Below are 19,616 nucleotides of genomic sequence, written 5' to 3'. Positions count from 1 at the left end.
CTCATAACACATTATCACAATCCATCGTTAAATTATATATCAATAATGCTATTTGGATCATATTTATTAACTATTTTGCTAATCACCCTTCTATATCTAATAGAGGTAGACCCCACTAATATATATGGAACCCATTTGTATAAAAGATAAGGTTAACAATGTAGTCAGTAAATATATTTTAAACGGTCGAAACAACACTCATTATATATTGCAGAAAAATGTTACAAAATAAATATATATAATATTTAGTGGGTTCGCCGCTAGCTGCGCTAATTTAGGCGCTAGATTTGTTTAGTTTGACTATTTGCAGTGGGGTTGGGTAAGAAATCATGTGATTTTGACCTAATTTGGCATGACTATGGACCGTAAACAATGTCATCTCGATCCGTAGAATACTAGTTGAAATAATTGAGATCATGCATTGCACTACCGTTTCAAAAGGTGGGCTTAATTGTACCACTTTTTTTACACAACGTCACCTCTCCATCCATCAAGGAAAAAATAGTTGGATGGTGCCCGTCATTTTCTATTATTCTTCATTCCTAAGACCCAATTACGGTAAAAATGAAAACTTTATTTTTCCTCACCTTTTTCTCCCTTAATTTGGAGGAACTTAATTTCGGAGCAAGACTTGGCTCCTTAAAATTAAGGAGGAGTTCCTTCTCAATGCATATAGGATTTTGACACTTGTCATAGTCCAAAACAAAAAAATTTTAAAAAATTTTATAAAAAGAAAAAGTTAAATAAAATTGATAAGTGTGAAAATCTCATTTGTTATAGTAGACATCTATCGCAACCTTGTTAATTAATTAAGTGAATTTTAGGACGATTATATAGGCATGAATAATTTATTTGCAATATATATATATAGTATGGAAAAAGCTTGGCTCCTTAAGATTGAGGAGGAGCTCCTCCTTACAACCAATGTGGTTTTGACAGTATTAAATTATTTTAATATTGTTTATACTTTTTTGTTGAAACTTTGTCAATGTTGTTAAAATTTGACAAGTGTCAAAACTCCATTGATTTTAAGGAGGATCTCCTCCTCAATTTTAAGAATATGCACTTGTATTGTCTTGTTTGTGTAAGTTGATATGCCTAACCTATATATACATAATGAGAGAAAGCTTTTAGTTGAGGAATTCCTCAAATAAGTTGATGAGGAATACTTTTGTGAGCTTATTATTTTACATTGTATTTCAAATAATTCAAATTGTCAAACTTTTATATATGTTGAAGTGTAAGAATTAAGGTCAATACTAATCACATGGCTGTAGCTCTTCACAAAGAAAAATGGCCTGAAAAAGGGAATCCCTTGAAACAAGCAAGCAGCACTAATTCATGAGCTTTGCTGCCTAACATGGACGTCCCAAAAACACTGATCAAATATGTTCATGTTGCATATAGTTATATAAGGTGAAACATGGGCTAAAAAAACTTGATCTGCCAGCCAGACAAAACATTCCTACCATCCTTTGCTTCTTGTGATTGTAAAATGAGTAGGCATTTTTATTCATTCCAAATGTATTATCGATCCTTATGCATGTGAGCGGGCAACATTAAAGGAGGAGATGCACATGCACATACACATGCACTAATAGTATACATACATTAATACACCTAGTAAGCCAATAGCTTATAGCTAGCGTATGTAAATTGTATTGTAATGGGGAAACATAATTAGTACACCATACATATGATTAAAAAGAAACAGTACATTTCTCATCAACGACTATATATGGCTCTTGCAATCTCTTGATGATTACGTCATTAAATTAATTATCGATGAATCTGCACAACACATAGCATTTTTGTGGACAAATTTACTTAATTATCAGCCTAATCTTCTTTCTCTCCCTCTAGCTCCTTTGTAAAAATTGTTTAATTACTTCCAAGCACATGACATGATCATCCATGGTTGGTAGATGAATGGGATATCTCAATGAGCAACATAGAGCATAATGTCGAACAAACAAGCGTTAATGAGAGAGAGAGAGAGAGAGAGAGAGAGAGAGAGAGAGAGAGAGAGAGAGGTGCATATATTATAATATGTAAGAAGCAGTTTAGCCGCTACTTTTTTTTTTTTTATAGGTAGGCAGTTTTTATAGGTATCTTCAGATATGGGGAATGTATAAAATATTAGAGAGAGAGAGAGAGAGAGAGAGAGAGAGAGAGAGAGAGAGCTCTGCATATATTATAATATAATATGTATGAAGCAGTTTAGCTGCTACTTTTTTTTTCTTTTTCTTTTTTATAGTTAGGCAGTTTTTATAGGAATCTTCAGATTTGGGGAATGTATGAAATAATATTTTATTAATAGTAGGGGAATCGAACCCTTCCAAACCAAAAAGCAAACTGAAAAGAACAACAACAAAAACACACACTCAAACAAGACGGAGGAGGCGAACCGCGAGCCTTGGGTTTTGGGCATGACACCGCCGCTTGCGTCTCCGTTTTCTACGATCCATTCGCATCGCATTTGTCACGTCGTCTACCCCGCGTTGGATTTTCCCCTCCTATTTGTGTAAGGAATTAGATTTACGTACGTACCCTCCATTTTTCTTCAAATTACAACATTACCATAACCTAATTAACCTATATAATAATTTCCTTAAAAAGTTAAACAGTAGCACACATGAATTAATTCATGTATTCATAAAATATGACGTCAACCTCAAAACCTGATATATATATATATATATATATATATATATACGGTACGGGGTCCGTCAATATTGCATTTGCATGAATCTATGAGAAGGTTAGGAGATCCTGCACTGCATATACATATACATTATGCGGTTGCTCAAGTCCCACTATAATTTGTTTTTGGTATTTTCCTACTAGAAACGGATCCGAGGACAAGTTAATTGTTTTGGGTAATCAATTGTTCACAGCACATATTCACATATTCACATATTCACATATTCACACGTAATAATGATTTCATTCTGGATTTTAAAACGGCAGGATGACAAAATATGAAGAAAAAAAAGAGGTACGTGAAGTTGCGCATGAATTGAAGGCACAGAAGTTGCGCGTGATTGGAAGCTAGCAAGAGCTTTAGAATGTGATGCATGCATTGCGTATTCCTGATTACAATTCAAAAGTAGAAGCGAAAAAACCACCCAGCTAGTTAGTTAGTTAGTTACGTAAGGTCATTTTGGTAAAGTAGAGCCAAAGATTGAGAAAAGCAATATACCCCTCTTTCCTTATCTCTACTCTTCTTTCAATGCTCTCTCTATGCACTAGTAACTAACTACCAACTACAAGGTTGTCTCTCTCTCGTCTCTATAAATACCCCTCAAACCGTTTCAACTTCCACATCTCCAGACTCCTCCTTCAACTCATCCTCCAGCTAGAGCTATAGCCTATAGTTAGTTAGTGAAAGCAAATGGCAAACCCCAAAACCCTCCTCCTCCTCCTCCTCCTTCTCTCACAACTAGTCTTGATGATGGGCGGTGCGCATGCTGCAGACCTAACCTACAGCGTGACCAGCTTAGGAGCCATAGCAGATGGCAAGACTGACTCAACCAAGGTCTTCCTCTCTGCCTGGTCTAAAGCTTGTGCGTCCGTGCAGCCCGCTGTGATTTATGTCCCCGCTGGAAGGTTCCTGCTTCAAAATGCTGCCTTCAGCGGGCCTTGCAAGAACAACGCCATCACCTTCCGCATTGATGGCACCCTGGTGGCCCCCTCCGACTACCGCGTCATTGGAAACGCCGGTAACTGGATCTTGTTTGAGCATGTGAACGGGGTCACCATTTCCGGAGGACTTCTCGACGGACAGGGCAGTGGCTTGTGGGCTTGCAAGGCGTCAACCAAGAGTTGTCCCCGCGGAGCAACCGTAAGTAGTAATTCCTTCCCTTTATTTTAAGGCAATGATATATAAATTAATTATAATCAAATCAATTACTTTTTATTTTAATTTTTAATACAATTAAAGATCATATGATAGATAATAGATATATATTAAGAAAAGTGGGCATTAAGTAATATTTTTATTTGAGCGGTTACGTACTGTTCATATTTTTACTTGATCAGCTTGTCCCTAGCTAACCAAATGCCCCTCATGCATGCAAACTACCTCTGGCGCCGACGGTTTTTAAATTTAAGGATGACTGTTTACACCTCTAATAAATACGGGGAATTGGTAACTGATCATATCCCTCTTAATTATTACAATTAAGAGCATTAACAAGGAAAGGAACAATATCATTGATGATGAATAACGCCACAAATATGCATGTGCTTATTTATTTATTATACCCTTGAATAATTTGCATTATATATTAATTGCTTTTGCGTGCACCAAGCTCCAAGGAAGGATATAATTAATTTGTTAATGCATGCACATGAATCATGAATCGTGAATCATGAAGCATGATCATCATATTCATATATGTATGTATGTATGTATGTATGTTGCCACACGAAGACAAGCCCCTAATTAAGTTATGTATGTATGCATGTATGTGCAGACACTGGGTTTTTCCAGCTCCAACAACATTGTGGTGAATGGATTAGCATCCCTAAACAGCCAAATGTTCCACATAGTGATCAACGGGTGTCAAAATGTGAAAATGCAAGGTGTGAAGGTTTCCGCCTCCGGTAACAGCCCCAACACCGATGGCATCCACGTTCAAATGTCGTCTGGAGTCACCATTCTCAACTCCAAAATTGCAACTGGTGATGATTGTGTCTCAATTGGCCCTGGCACCACCAATTTGTGGATTGAAAACGTTGCATGTGGACCCGGCCATGGAATCAGGTACGTAATTAACTAGCCCCTGCACGCTCCTACAGTACATGTGAATTAATAATAATAAACTAATTTAGCATTTTGTTTGGTTGTTTAATTGTTGGTGTAGTATTGGGAGCTTAGGAAAGGACTCACAAGAGGATGGTGTCCAAAATGTTACAGTTAAAACGGTTACCTTTACTGGTACTCAGAATGGTGTAAGAATTAAGTCTTGGGGGAGACCTAGCACTGGATTTGCGAGGAACATTCTTTTCCAACATATTGTAAATGTCAATGTTCAAAATCCCATCGTCATTGATCAAAATTATTGCCCTGGAAACAAAGGTTGTCCTGGTCAGGTAATTACGATGCATGCACTTGGTTGGTGACTTGATGATCTATCAAAATTAATTCATGACCCTAATTAATTTGTGTTGCTTCGCTTGTATTAATAATGTTTAGGTTTCTGGAGTTAAAATCAGCGACGTGATATACCAAGACATTCACGGTACATCGGCAACACAAGTGGCTGTGAAATTCGATTGTAGTTCCAAGTACCCTTGTAGTGGAATCAAATTGGAGGATGTGAAGCTCACTTACAAGAACCAAGCAGCTGAAGCTTCATGCAAGTATGCAGGCGGAACAGCGGCCGGTACGGTTCAACCTACAAGTTGCTTGTAGCCTCTTCTAGGCTTCTAGGCTTCTAGGCTTCTAGGCTTTGTAGTAGTAATTAAATTAAACTAAATTAAATGGGTTAGGAAGATGTTTACTTAGGTAGGTGGTTGGTGATATATGTATTCTTGCTTGAGTCTGCGGTGTTGGCAGCCCATTGGATTGGGCTTCCTTGGAGCCTGGCCAAGCAACCCAACCCAACCCAACTCAACCCAACCCAATCCAATCCAACCCCTTAAATGGATTGGAGTGTTGTAAGAGATCTGATTTACTTGCTATCTGAATTAATATAATAGTAAGCGTATTATTAATATTATTGATTGAGAATTGAGATGTGTTTTCTATTTTAGTTTTCTTGATTTTAATTGCAGTTTCTAATTCCAGATGGACATATGATAATAAATCCTTGGCCCAACTAATTTAACCCATCAAACAAGTGATGGGTTGGGTTGGGTTGAGTTGGGTTGGGTTGTGTGTTCAATAAATAAAAAACTTGACTTGAAGTATAGATAAATTGGGCCTTGGATGGGCCTTTTCACTTGAAGTATAGGAAAATAAAGCCGAAAATAAATACAGTACAAAAACAACAGAGGTCTGTTCGTCCGTCAAGACTCTGAAAGCTGAAAACAGATAAATACAGTACAAAAACAACAGAGGTCTGTTCGTCCGTCAAGACTCTGAAAGCTGAAAACAGAGAGAGAGAGAGAGAGAGAGAGAGAGAGAGAGAGAGAGAGAGAGACGCAAATAGATAAATAAAGCGACGATGGCGGAAGTGAAGAACAAACAAGTGATATTCAAGAATTATGTGGAAGGCGTTCCCAAAGAGTCAGACATGTACATTAGCGATACTGCTACTATCAAGTTGAAAGTCCCTCACGAAGAAGAAGCTCCCCTTTCCGTCTTGGTCAAGAACCTCTACTTGTCCTGTGATCCTGTGATGCGCATCCGTATGAGGAAACCTGGAGACGAAACTTCTTCTTATTTTACACCCTTTGCCCCTGGCTCTGTAAGACCACCACTTATCACTTATTCTCTATTTTCCCTTTGCCTTTCATTTCTCTGAAAACAAAATGCGTCTAATTTGTTTTTAAAATTAATTTTGAAGCAGAAATTTCATCCCAATTAAGAACCTTTGATTCCATTTTTGTTGTCTTTGGAAATTTCATCCCAATTAAGAACCTTTGATTCCATTTTTGTTGTGTTTGGAAATTTCAAGTTGATGTTGTATAATACAGTGTTGAGACTCTAGTTGTTAACAATCAATTATTGATAAAAAAAAAACATTGGGCAGCCCTTGAATGGCTATGGAGTGGCTAAAGTTTTGGATTCCCGGCATCCAGACTTTAAGGAAGGTGACTTAGTCTGGGGCACAACCAAATGGGAAGATTTTAGCCTAATCACCACGCCAGAAAGCTTCCATAAGATCCAACACGCTGATGTACCCCTTTCCTACTATACCGGCATTCTTGGTAAGTTGTTTGCTCCTCCATGATGTTTGGATTGAAGATCTCTGCTCTGCTTAGTTTCATATGGATTGACCGTTTCTTTGTGTCTCAAACAACCATACTTAAGGGGTGTCTGTGAATCATTTATTGCTAATGGTACCTTTCTCTACACATCTTTGGTGGATTTCAATTCTTGGGTGGGATGGTAGCTCATTGGTGAATTCTAGAAAGCCGACACAATAATTTGCACTTGTATTATTAAATTAGTGGTTTGCCATTGGAAATTGTATTGATGACCACTTATGATCTTATATTTGTTGCATAAGTTATAAGAGACATTCTGATATCGGCTTCAATTGTGCCCCCTAGAACTTTGGTGGAGTTGGGACTTATGAGTAGTAAAGCGAAGTCTTGTGTTTATCTTTTTAATTGTTTCAGAAGATGTACTACTAGGACAGTCTGTGTGTGTGCTTTTTTCATGCTCTTGTACTTATACCCTCAAAGCCCCCTGTAAATTGTGCGCATTTCTGTTTTCCTTCTTCCATAGGTATGCCCGGCATGACTGCCTATGCAGGCTTCAACGAAGTTTGTTCTCCTAAGAAGGGAGAATATGTCTTCATTTCAGCAGCATCTGGTGCAGTTGGTCAGCTAGTTGGACAATTTGCAAAATTGTTGGGTTGTTATGTTGTTGGAAGTGCTGGAAGTAAAGAAAAGGTATAAAGTTGGCATCTTTTTCCCCAATTTGCTTGCTTTGCTGGTATCTGGAAGAGTAGAACATATCATATTATTTCTTAGTTAGATATGCTTGACATTGTTGGAGTATTTTGTAGTTTTCTTTGTGAAAATTCTTCGTCATTGACTTTTGTTTGAAATTTTGGAAGTAAGGAAAATGTATGCTTTCAGTTCACTTTTTCATTTCAACTTAGGTGCCATTTTCTATGGCTGCCTGCTATCCAGAATTTATAGTATGATTGTTTAGTTGGATTTTCTTGCTTATGTTTGAGTAGTGGTAATTCCCCTTTTACATTCTTGGGTGCAAATTCTAATGCAGAAGTCCAAAAGCATTTTTCACTTTCGGTGCAAATTTTTAACAATGGAGTTATTTATTCCAAGATTAACTTAAATATTTTAAATAATGAGTATGGGAGTTTAAGATTGTTGCATGTGGCTTGTGGGGGTGTCTGGTTGTATATAGTTTTCAAAAAATGATATCTTCTGCGTATTTTTATACTAGGTTGAACTTTTGAAGAATAAGCTTAAATTTGATGAAGCTTTCAATTATAAGGAAGAGCATGACTTGAATGCAGCTTTGAAAAGGTCAGTGCATAGTTCGCTGCAAATGGAGCCTAAATTTTGCTCTGAAACTCGAAGAATGTGCATTTAATAATTTATATGTCATGTGAAGAGTATATTTTCAGCTTCAGCTTCATCCATATACATCTCTGTCAATCTTCCATAAACACTTTACAATCTACCACACAAATTTGGAGGAGCTTCATCTATCTCTGCAACTTTATGCAAAAGTAACTTGCAAATGTGCTATGCAACATTAAGTTTAGGTATATACTAGGCATATGCAATGAGGTTTAGCCATCTTCTAATTCTGAAAAAAAGAAAAAGAAAAAAAAGAAACATATTGAGAAAGCACTGTGCCATTTCATGAATTCTTTATATATAGTGCAGGGAATGAAGTTAATGTGGATGACACACACTAGGGATATAAAAAAAACTTTGCCATCTGAATTATTTCCATTATTTTTGTTGATGTTATGCATACTGCCCATCACACATCAACAATTTGGTATGCAGATATGACATGTGATGGCCAACATATCAGACAATCATGACACAAAAGTGAAGAAAAGTCTCATGAGAATTTATGTGACTGCAGATGAAACTATCATGTGACTACAGTGATTTGGATTGGATCATACTAAACTCACACTAGCTTCCATTATCAGGTACTTTCCAGAAGGCATTGACATATACTTTGAGAATGTTGGGGGAAATTTGCTTGATGCGGTCCTCCTTAACATGAGAGTCCATGGCCGCATTGCAGTGTGTGGAATGATATCACAGTATAATCTTGATCGACCGGAAGGTGTGACGAATTTGATGTGTCTGATATATAAGCGGATCCATATGCAAGGATTTACAGTCCGGGATTACTATCACCTGTATCCCAAGTACTTGGAGTATATTCTGCCTTGCATAAGAGAGGGAAGAGTGGTATATTTAGAAGACATTGCTGAAGGGCTTGAGAATGGACCTGCAGCTTTGGTTGGACTTTTTAGTGGTCGCAACGTTGGAAAACAAGTGGTTTCAGTGTCCCATTAATTAGTTGGATGGCCTTTGTTTTGTTGTATATCTTATTGTGCCGGTGCGTGCATCTCAGTGTGCCTCTTGACTCTTGAGTGTTGTCTAAGTGTGTCTGTTACTCTGTTTATGGATGTGAATTCGTGCTTATTCTAGGTAAGTATTCTGTATTCTGTATTCTGTATTCTGTATTCTGTATAGTAGAGCAAACGAACGTACTGTCAGTGTGTGATGATGCCTGCTTTGGTTAAATTGCATTGTCAATCATGCCGTTGGATTGGATGCTTCTCTCTCCTGTTTATTTCTTCAATCTGAATAATAATACGCATTGATTGATTGATTCGATAACTCTGGTGCTTTATGAAGCAAAAATAAAAATAATTGAAAAATTGTGTGTATGAAACTTGCTACACCTTAAAGTTCATAAGATAGGAGACGTCCGTTATGCCTTATCGATGATAAATGGGCAACCGAATCGGACCAAGCAAAGCTTTTGTCAGCAGCAGCAGCAGCCAATTGCGCACGCGCGCGCACCACACACCACACAAATTAAAAGAGGAAAGTAGGTGAGTCAATCATTTTCATTCCCACTTTGGCCAATTTAATAAAGGTAAAAAGTCATTTTTAGTATTTGTGATTTATCACTTTTATAATTAAGATTTCTTTGGTTTTAATTTGAACATTTTTGTCCTGTAGTTTCAATTTCAAGTAATTTAGGGGTATATCCAATTCATATTTACAAAGACTTTTTTTAAGTGAGTGACTTTCATAGAGATAACAAATTCTTAAATACTTTCATAGAGTTGATAAAAGTCACTAGTAAATTGGCAAGACTTTTGCTCTTAACAATTAGCATTAAAAATATAGAAAAGTCATTCATTTAATAAGCTTTTTAAAAGTCATTAACTTTTTGGATACCACCAAACTTTTAAATACTTTTTAAAAATCATAATTGAATACCATCAAACTTTTAAATACTTTAAAAAAGTCACAATTGAATACCACTAGACTTTTATATACTCTTTAAAAGTCTAAATTGAATACCTCCAGACTTTTAAACTCTATGAAAGTGATTAAAAGTTTGAATTGAATACACCTAGATTAAATTCTTTTTACTTCTATTACTTTTAAAGGGATAATTTAGTCAATATATTATTAAAAAATTAATTCTTTTAAAAATAACAATACAAAATGGAAAAATTAATCAATGAAAAATATATCTTCTTCTCCCCTCCCTAGAAGCCTTTGTCACTCTCTGGCTGTATCTCTCCCTCTTCATTTCTCCACCACTTGACAGCACCCTATCCCCAGCCCCACCCCTACCCCTAGCCGTGACCCACCCCCAACCCCATCCCTACCGACAACCCAACAACAGCGCACCGACCCCCTTCATCCCTCTCTCTCTCTCTCTCTCTCTCTCTCTCTCCCCGATGTGGCCCTCCACCTTACCCCACCACAACCCGCTAATCATCCCTCCACCACACCATAACCTAAAACTAGATATTCTTCAATATACAGCTTCGTTCATCAATCGATTTTTAATAACTTGGAGATAGCTATAGATTTTACCCTTCCCAACTTCAAGTTCTGTTTCTCAAAAACACCATCAAATAAGCCATAATAAAATTGAGACAGAGAGATAGGTGTGGTGTCTTGAGAAGTTTTCTGGTGGGAGGGTGATAAGGGTTGGTTGCTGGGTGGGTGATATAGGGCAGTGGCTTGTTAGATGGTGGTTATGGTGGGAGGGGGAGAGCACGAGAGTTTAAAAAGGAATGAATTTTTGTTATTTATTATTAAGTTTTTCATTTTGTATTTGTTATTTTAGAAATGAATGAATTTTTTAATAATCTGACTGAATTATCCCTTCACAAGTAATGGAAGTTTAAAAAATTTAACAGAAATTGAGAGTTGTCCTTAAATTGCTTGAAATTGAAACAACAAAAATGAAAATGTTCAAATTAAAATCACAGAGACCTTAGTGGTAAAAATGATAAATCACAGAGATCAAAAGTCACGTTTTACCTTTAATAAATTAATTCAAAAATGTCGGTTTTGAGTTTGGGAATTAATTTTCATACCCACACCCACTTTAGCTACAATCAAAGGAAGAGCAAGAGGAGAGAGCCTAAACCCCATCCCAGGGCCTATCCTAACGTCCTACTACCTCTGCTTTGGCCTGATGGCTGATGTCTGATGATGATGGGGCATGCATGGCGTGGCATGTATGTGCTATGTCACGGGATCCCATCCTTGCAATATGAATGCATTATGCACATTAATATATTATCATAAATTATCCTAGTGGTAGTAGTAGGTAATGGTTTGTACGTGAATTAAAGACGACAAATTATATTCTATATATGCAAACAAAACAAAAAATATATATATATATATATATATATAATTTAATATATAGCTAGCTAGCACACTAGAAAAGACAATTCTATAATTAAATTTCAATAGGTTTTTTCTCTATATTTTATTCTTATCTATAGAGAATTTTTGTCGAACACAAACTCTTAATTTGTTTTTAATATTTGTATTTTAATTGACTATTGCATTGCTGCCCTTTGTTTATCCAAATGAGGACCATTTTGAGTTTATAATATTATAATGGCATGGCAATGCCTGGTGGATTATTACTAAATTTGTGGCAGAAGATGATCTGATAGTCATAGCTGAAAAGGCACGCCATTTTATTTGACATTTTCATCAATAGACTCCTTTGGCGAATGACTTTTATAAATTAATTTCATTCAATCTTAGAGAGAGAGAGAGAGAGAGAGAGAGAGAGAGATTGGAAATGAAGCAGTTTGAAGAAGAATAATCTTTAGCAGCAGCAGCAGCAGCTTCACACCCAGCGATCGAGCGCCTAATTTGTTCCATCCATCAGCGGTCAGCGGTCAGCGGTCAGCGGTCAGCGGTCAGCGGCGGGTAATTAAACTTGCCATCCCATCTTAATACATATATAGAATAGAGGATCAAAACAAGTAGTAGATGTCATATTTCGATTAGATTCTGTTTAAATATGGGATTGGTTGATTGCATTGTATTGTATATATCTCGTGAAGATGCAATCTATTTCTTTGGGGTAGCTAGCTTGCTCTTTCTATTTCTTCAGGGTTTGCTGATCAGGGGTTTGCTCATGGTTTACTCTTCTTTGTTTCTTTAAATTTGCATGTATTTTAGGCAAGAATTATTAACTTGATCAATAATCTTCTTGTCTCTAACTCTTGTTGTTTCCTCCTCACTTTCCTGATCATGGATTCATGGATTCATGGCTGTCTGTTAGCTTATTAGTCTTCCAATTAATGCATATTATATTATATATATCAAACTCTAAAAAAGCTATTCCTTATCCTTACTCCTCACAAGCTAGGAATCCTGTAAAAATTCCATTGGTGGACACAAATAATCGTGCGTTGTCTGGGGTCTGGGCTGGGGTAGGTGCAATGCAATTATGCAATTATGCAACTCGCACAAGTAGACGACGTATAAACTGTCTTCATTATAAATAATGTATGTTTTGCTGTTAGGTAGTGTGTACTTATCCAAAGTTGGGAGTGGAGCACTGGAGCCTTCCCAAATTAATTTATAAATATGTGCGTGCAGTGCAGTTTAGTTTACACTTTACACTAGCTGATCTGAAATTGATAGAATATTTTACTTGTAGGTAGGTGAATAGATTAGATGGAGTGTCTCAACCTGCTGCACATGGACATGGATCAACATTGGATCTCATCAACTCTCAACCTCCAATCCACACAACAACAACAACAACAACAACAACAACAAGCGACGACAATATCGATGCAAACCTCATTATTGGATCGTCAATTTCTCAACAACAATAAAGAAGAAGACAAACAAGATCTTCAGCGGCAGCTTCCTTGTGAGATTGTAGAGGAAATCCTGTTGCAGCTGCCGGTGAAGTCGCTGCTTCGCTTCAGATGCGTATGCAAGCCATGGCTTGCTCTCATCTCCGACCCAAAATTCATCAAGTCACACCTCCACAACCACTCTACAAAACAAGATGAGGGTGATGATGATGGTAAAACTAGATCATCAAAAGCACTAGTCATGCTCTCCTCCTCCTTGTCCCTCCTTAAGTCGGTACATGTACAAGTACTCGATACTAGAATTGAAGCCGGATCAACAGAGGCAGATGCAGCTGGAGCAGCTCGCACAACTAGTACTAGAGTAGTAGTCGTGGAGGAGGTACATGAGTCCCCGATGAGGCACCAGGCAGTTCAAGACATGAAGATTGTTGGATCTTGTAATGGCCTCTTATGTTTGGTGCTTGACTCTCAAGATATGATGATTTATAATCCATCCACCAGGCAACTTCAACCTGTACCACCTCCACCTCCACCTCCACCGCCAACCAATAATTATTATTCGGGTAAGGACTACTTCTATGGCTTTGGCTATGATTCCAGCAACGACGATTACAAAATCGTGAGGGCCTCTTGTTCCAGTAGGAATGGCAATTTCGCCACCCACCTTGACATGTATAATTTGAACACCAATTCATGGAGAGCTGCCATCAAAACCCTCCCTTGTTACTTTCTGTCTAATGTGGTGGGCACCCTATTGAACGGGGCTCTCCACTGGGTCGTCCGGCTTGCTGCTGCTGAGAGGCCTTTCTCAATCGTTTCTTTTGATGTAACGGAGGAGACGTACCGATACGTGCCCCTGCCAGGCGAGGGCGACAAGAACTTCTCCTTCTATGGTTTGGGGGTTTTGGGAGGATGCCTGAGTATGCTTTACAGCCCCCATGGCTCGGATTATGAGGTGTGGTTGATGAATGAATACGGGGTGAAGGCGTCTTGGACTATTTTCACAACCATTCCGCAGAAGATGGAGTCTGAATACCTGGGATTGATGTCGCTTGTGCGTATCTTAAACAACGGTGAAATTGTAATCCTGTTGCATCAAAGGAAGCTAGTCATCTACAATCCGGGGCACAGAACACTTCGAACCATACTCTCTGGGGATATTCATTCTTCTCAACTGGCTTTATACCTGGAGACTCTAGTTTCGCCCTCTGCCGCTCCCACCATCAAAACATACTCATCATCAATCACTCCACTCAATCAAGCTAAAGCTAAAGCTAGCCCCTGATGAGGAATTACTTGATTATATATATCAATAATCACAGCAATGCAAGAAAAGTAAGAAGAAGAAGCAGAAGAAGAAGATGAGCTCATGTCATGTAATTTATATTTATGTACATTGTTACTCCGACGCCGATCCGATAATTGTAATTATACATGACCTCTATTCTGTTATGTTATATCATATGTCATGTATCTCTTCTTCACTTAATCATGATGAGTTTGATTTCATTTTATATTAGAGACCTTTCCAGTTACCTATTTGATTGATCTCCATGTTAATGAGACCTACTTGCTTCATTTTCATGTTAATTCCATGCCCAGTGTCGCTAAGCCCCTTTTTTTTAGATATTTATTCAAAAACTCATTTTGGCATGACATATTAAAATAAAAATGAATCAATTAAAAAATAATAAGTGGCTAGTTTTGGTTTTGGATTTTTATCTCCAAATAAACTCTGTGTTTTTGTATAATATATCATACTAGAATGGGCCTATTAGTGAAAAGCCCTTCTTTTTTTTCTTTTTTCTTTTACTAAAAATCTTAAGATTCACGATAACTTTAAGTACCTTTCAATAATAAAAATAATTTATCCTCCTCTAGAAGAGACAGAGAGTAGGCCTTTTCTAAATAATTTTTTCATAGACAATTTGTCACAATTATTATTAATCTAGTATGTGCCCCACATGTACGTTGTAATTAAATAAGTACCATTCTTATAAATTAACTATTCTAATTATTCCCTTGGAAAAAATCATTTACCTTGGCTTTCCACCCTATTTCAAATCATGAGTCCATCCTGCTCCCACATAAAGTGTGGTGCTTTGTTCTTATCTTCTCCTGCAAGGTGATGACGACTTTCATTATAATGCAAAGGGCCACTTCCATTAAAATTGAAAATAAAATAAAAAGCTTAGGAAGTTTAAGGGGACGTTACTAAACTTTTCCATATAGAAATGCGTAACTATGCATATGTGTTGGCTTGGCCCTGTGAAATAAAATAGGGTAACACTGCTCTGCTGCCGCCGGTGCGTGCAGAGTGCCCAAAAGAATCATTCAGGGTTGATGCATGCATGCATGCATGTAGGTATAATGTATGTATTATTAGGTTTATTAGATAGCTAGAGCAAGCGGGACAACTTCATTTGTTTTCTTTCTCTTTCCCTAGTATGTGTTTCCATTCCAACAAATACAACAACGTTTCCATCCTTCAAATCAGGGTTATATTAGAATTATTCAAAGACCGATCAAACGTCTTGGGCATTGGATTGGACCCCTTCAAAAAAAAACAAAAAATCAACCCCCCACCCAGACCCAGCCACCGAAAAAACGAAGCAAATAAAAACATATACCCCCTCCCCTCTCCTCCCCCCAAATTAAAATACGACAACTGGCACATGACAAATTAAATGGCAGGATAAGGATAAATTTAAGGTATTGCAACCACGGAGAGAGAGAAGCCGGTTTTGACCACGAATTCCATTTTCAAGCATGGATTGCAAAATACGTGCCAAAATCCAACAAATGTAGCCAAGTGAAAAAAATAAAGAAGAAGAGCTCCTCATCAAGCGGACTTGTGCTTGCTTACACCAGTGCTTACATCACCTCTCATTTTCTGCTCTCTCTCTCTCTCTCTCTCTCTCTCTCTCTCTCTCTCTCTATATATATATATATATATATATATATATATAATCTCCTTACCTCACCTCAAGGGTAACATAACATATATCTGTTCTCATCATCTCAGTGATATAACAAACGAGATGACTTCATCTATCTATATATAATATATCTGGTTTTAATTGTTTGAGAGAGACAGCGCGAGAGAGAAGTTGAGATTTAGAAAAAAAGAAAAAGAAAGAATGGCAGGAGGAGATGAAGTGAAGGAAGTGAGGAACCAGCAAGTGCTTGCTAGAGATTACATAAGTGCGATTCCGGAGGAGTCAGACATGTACTTGAACACAAGCAGCACCATAAAACTGAGAGTGCCAGATGACGATGATTGCCAAGAGGCCATGCTGCTCAAGAACCTCTACTTGTCCTGCGATCCCTACACGCGAGGCGTTAAGCACAGTGATGATGCAGCCTCCTCCACTCTCCAAGATCGCATTGTTTTCTTTGCCACTGACAAAGTAAGTAGGAATCAATCACAATTCACAATCAATATTACTTACTATTATTAATTTCTAATATTTCTGTCTCTCTCTCTCTCTCTCTCTCTAATACCCATTCCTCCTCAACAGCTAACGTGGCTTCTTTACAATTACAAAACAACACTTGTTTTTTTGTTTTTGTTTTTTTTAAACTCCTTTAACTCAAGTCTTTTGCTGGTTTTTTAATTAAAAAACTTGGGTAAGTTAAGGAGGAAGAGACGAAGGCAGGGGAGGGTGACTTGCAGGTTTTTTTATTTTTTGGAAATTTTTTTTTTCATGGTTGTTGAAGAAAGGAAAAGGAGAAAACTTACATGCTAAATAGAGGTGAAATCAAAAAAATTTGCCGGTGCCGTTCTACCACACCAAGTTAGGCAAAAATGGAAAGGAAAAAAAAAGGTCAGAGACACCATACTAAGCCAGGCAAAATGGAAATAAAATGAAGGTCTATCTTCTGTTGATATGAGGATCGTGGAAAAAAAAGAATGAAAAAAGGCGGTCTTTATTTCACCAAAATTCCTAAATTAGAAGAAGGAAAAAGAAAGAAAGAAAAAACAGCCGGAGGGAGGAAGAGAGAAGAAGGGGAAAAGAAAGAAAGAGGGTGGCGGAGAGAGGAAGAAGAACGTTTTAATATTTTTACTATTTTAACCTATGTATTATATCTATTTCTTATAATAATATTACATGCAGTAGCCTACCCAATCCTTCGTCTCTTCCTCCTTAAAACTAACCCAAGTTAAAGAAAACCAACAAAAGACTTGAGTTAAAGGAGTTGAAAGAAAAACAAAAACAGAAAAGATACACGCGTTAGTTGTTGAGGAGGAATGGCTCCTGATATATCAGGAGTCAAACATTGTCCTAATAATAATATATATACTCCGTTTTTTACCCCACGCACAGCCAATAGTTGGATATGGAGTGTGTAAAGTCGTAGATTCTAAGCATCCAGAGTTCAAGGCAGGCGATTTAGTTTGGGGCATAACAAAATGGGAGGAGTATACTCTCATAAAAAACACCCAGAGTTTCTTCAAAATAAACCACACTGATGTTCCCCTTTCCTACTACACTGGAATTCTAGGTAAACCCTTTAATTTAATTTTCTTTTTTGCTTTTTGTAAGCTCATCCTGTAATAAAGTTGTAATTAATGAATTTATTATAATATAATATGTATACAGGTATGCCTGGTATGACTGCTTATGCTGGTTTCTATGAGGTTTGTAATCCCAAGAAGGGAGAATATGTGTACGTCTCATCCGCATTTGGGGCTGTTGGTCAGCTGGTTGGCCAATTTGCCAAACTCATGGGTTGTTATGTTGTTGGAAGTGCTGGGAGTCAAGAAAAGGTAACATATCTCTTTCCTTCCTTTTCAACATCATCAATATGACAGTATCAACTCTAAGGAAGAGGCAGCTAATTTTGATTTTGTTAGGTTGATATATTGAAAAACAAGTTTGGGTTCGATGAGGCTTTCAATTATAAGGAAGAGGCAGACCTGGCCGCTGCTTTGAAACGGTATTTCCCACAAGGCATCGACATTTACTTTGAGAACGTTGGGGGCAAAATGCTTGATGCAGTGCTCCTCAATATGAGGCTTCACGGCCGCATTGCTGTGTGTGGGATGATCTCGCAGTACAATTTGGAGCAGCACCAAGGAGTCACCAACTTAATGCATCTCGTTTATAACCGTGTTCGCATGGAAGGATTCTTTGTGCCTGATTTCTATCACCTCTATCCCAAGTTCTTGGATCTTGTGGTGCCCTACATCAAACAAGGCAACATCACTTATGTGGAAGACATTGTTGAAGGCCTTGAGAATGGTCCTGCTTCGCTCGTCCGCCTTTTCTCTGGCCGCAATGCTGGAAAAGCAGTCGTTGTTGTTGCTCGCGATTAAACTTAATTAATTCTTTCTTGCATTATCCATCACTTCACCTTCCTTCTTGTACAAGTAATATTGTGTTGTTGTGTTGTTGTGGGAAATAAAGAAAGTATATATCATGTTGTTTGTTGGTCGTTGGGTACGCGTAACTTCGACACCTTATTCTATTAATTATTGTGTCTTTCTCATGAAAAAAGAAGAAAGAAATAAGCAAAAGTATACATACATACATACAATATGCTTTAATTAATATTGCCGTATGGTATGGGATGTTCATCTGGGCTAAGATCCCAGGATTAACATATAAAAATCCAAAAACTTTGTACTACTTAGAGAGAATGTCAATAACGAAACTAAACTGGCCGTTTCAACATTAAATAAAGGAAGAAAAAATATGATCTTTGAGTTGCCTTCACATTCTAATACAATGTTAAAAGCTGATATTTTGTACCAACGAGGTGTTAGTTGGATTGACTCATGCTTTTAGTGTGCTCCCAAGTAGTCCCAAGTTCAATCTGAAAATTTCTATATTTTTTCATGTACCAGCTTAGCCGATAGGAACGATTACCTAATTAATGGCGTCCGGGTCATCAATTAATGTTTAAGTTTGGCACGTATACTAACAAAGAATGAAGAAGGCAAAAAGGATTTGCCAAATGACTTGACTTTGATTTGTTTGATGTTGACTTACTGGAGAAAGATAACTTTATATGTGTCGGTAAATGCAATTGCCGTACATGGATGGTGGTTACCTACCTGGAATTCTTCCGATCTCGTATGCAATTACGTTCCCTTCCTTTCCTTGGCAATTAATAACAGTCAGAAAGAAAGTAGCTAGTCATATTGTTGAAGCATGAAACATTCAGTCCAATCCAATCCTTCCTTTCATGGACTAAATAATTAGGCTGCATATGCTTCTGCTATAAATAGGACCGTCGTCAGACTCAGAGTATATATGAGGGTGCATGCAGTCCAGGCCTGGGAGAAGTAGTAAAAAATGGAGCAGCAACAATTGATGAGCAACAAGCAGGTGATTTTGAGAAAGTACGTTTCTGGACGGTTTCCCACAGAGGCAGACACGTATGTGAATACAAGCAATTACATAAGCTTCAAGGTTCCTCCACAAGGCTTAACTGTGTTGGTCAAGAGCGATCCCATGATGCGATTTCTCATCGTGGATAATTCTCATCACAGAATGACCAAATACGTTCATTGTATCCCTGGCTCTGTACGTCATCTTGTTGATCATCACTACTAATTCCCTCAATTTTTTTTTTTTTTAATACAATTTTGTGTTGTTT

General features: G+C 37.5%; 4 protein-coding genes across 5 annotated transcripts; all 4 read left to right on the top strand.

The window, feature by feature from the left end:
• The first annotated feature begins 3,330 nt into the window (after window positions 1–3,330).
• LOC117634871 (polygalacturonase-like) lies at window positions 3,331–5,671 on the top strand. Its single transcript, XM_034369141.1, has 4 exons — window positions 3,331–3,844; window positions 4,479–4,768; window positions 4,869–5,097; window positions 5,201–5,671. Exons 1-4 carry the CDS (start codon window positions 3,395–3,397, stop codon window positions 5,417–5,419), a joined length of 1,188 nt encoding a protein of 395 aa, XP_034225032.1. The 5' UTR covers window positions 3,331–3,394; the 3' UTR covers window positions 5,420–5,671.
• Window positions 5,672–6,022: 351 nt separating this feature from the next.
• Window positions 6,023–9,519, top strand: LOC117634647 (2-alkenal reductase (NADP(+)-dependent)-like). Its single transcript, XM_034368831.1, has 5 exons — window positions 6,023–6,416; window positions 6,702–6,879; window positions 7,403–7,569; window positions 8,090–8,172; window positions 8,817–9,519. The coding sequence occupies exons 1-5, from the start codon at window positions 6,174–6,176 to the stop codon at window positions 9,190–9,192; spliced, it is 1,047 nt and encodes a 348-aa protein (XP_034224722.1). The 5' UTR covers window positions 6,023–6,173; the 3' UTR covers window positions 9,193–9,519.
• Window positions 9,520–11,646: 2,127 nt separating this feature from the next.
• Window positions 11,647–14,519, top strand: LOC117634776 (F-box/kelch-repeat protein At3g23880-like). Of its 2 annotated transcripts, none has more exons than XM_034368990.1 (2): window positions 11,647–12,105; window positions 12,845–14,519. In XM_034368990.1, exon 2 carries the CDS (start codon window positions 12,862–12,864, stop codon window positions 14,293–14,295), a length of 1,434 nt encoding a protein of 477 aa, XP_034224881.1. In that variant the 5' UTR covers window positions 11,647–12,105; window positions 12,845–12,861; the 3' UTR covers window positions 14,296–14,519. The 2 variants fall into 2 exon arrangements, with proteins under 2 accessions (XP_034224881.1, XP_034224882.1); XM_034368991.1 differs by lacking the exon at window positions 11,647–12,105 and adding an exon at window positions 12,158–12,262.
• Window positions 14,520–16,005: 1,486 nt separating this feature from the next.
• LOC117634777 (2-alkenal reductase (NADP(+)-dependent)-like) lies at window positions 16,006–18,449 on the top strand. The gene is made up of 4 exons (XM_034368992.1): window positions 16,006–16,420; window positions 17,339–17,516; window positions 17,615–17,781; window positions 17,869–18,449. Exons 1-4 carry the CDS (start codon window positions 16,151–16,153, stop codon window positions 18,328–18,330), a joined length of 1,077 nt encoding a protein of 358 aa, XP_034224883.1. The 5' UTR covers window positions 16,006–16,150; the 3' UTR covers window positions 18,331–18,449.
• Window positions 18,450–19,616: the final 1,167 nt, after the last annotated feature.

Source organism: Prunus dulcis, chromosome 7, assembly GCF_902201215.1.
Source record: "Prunus dulcis chromosome 7, ALMONDv2, whole genome shotgun sequence".
Classification (NCBI taxonomy): Eukaryota; Viridiplantae; Streptophyta; class Magnoliopsida; order Rosales; family Rosaceae; genus Prunus; species Prunus dulcis.
Note: the sequence above shows the minus strand (reverse complement) of the source record. Positions and strands in the feature narration are given on the sequence as shown.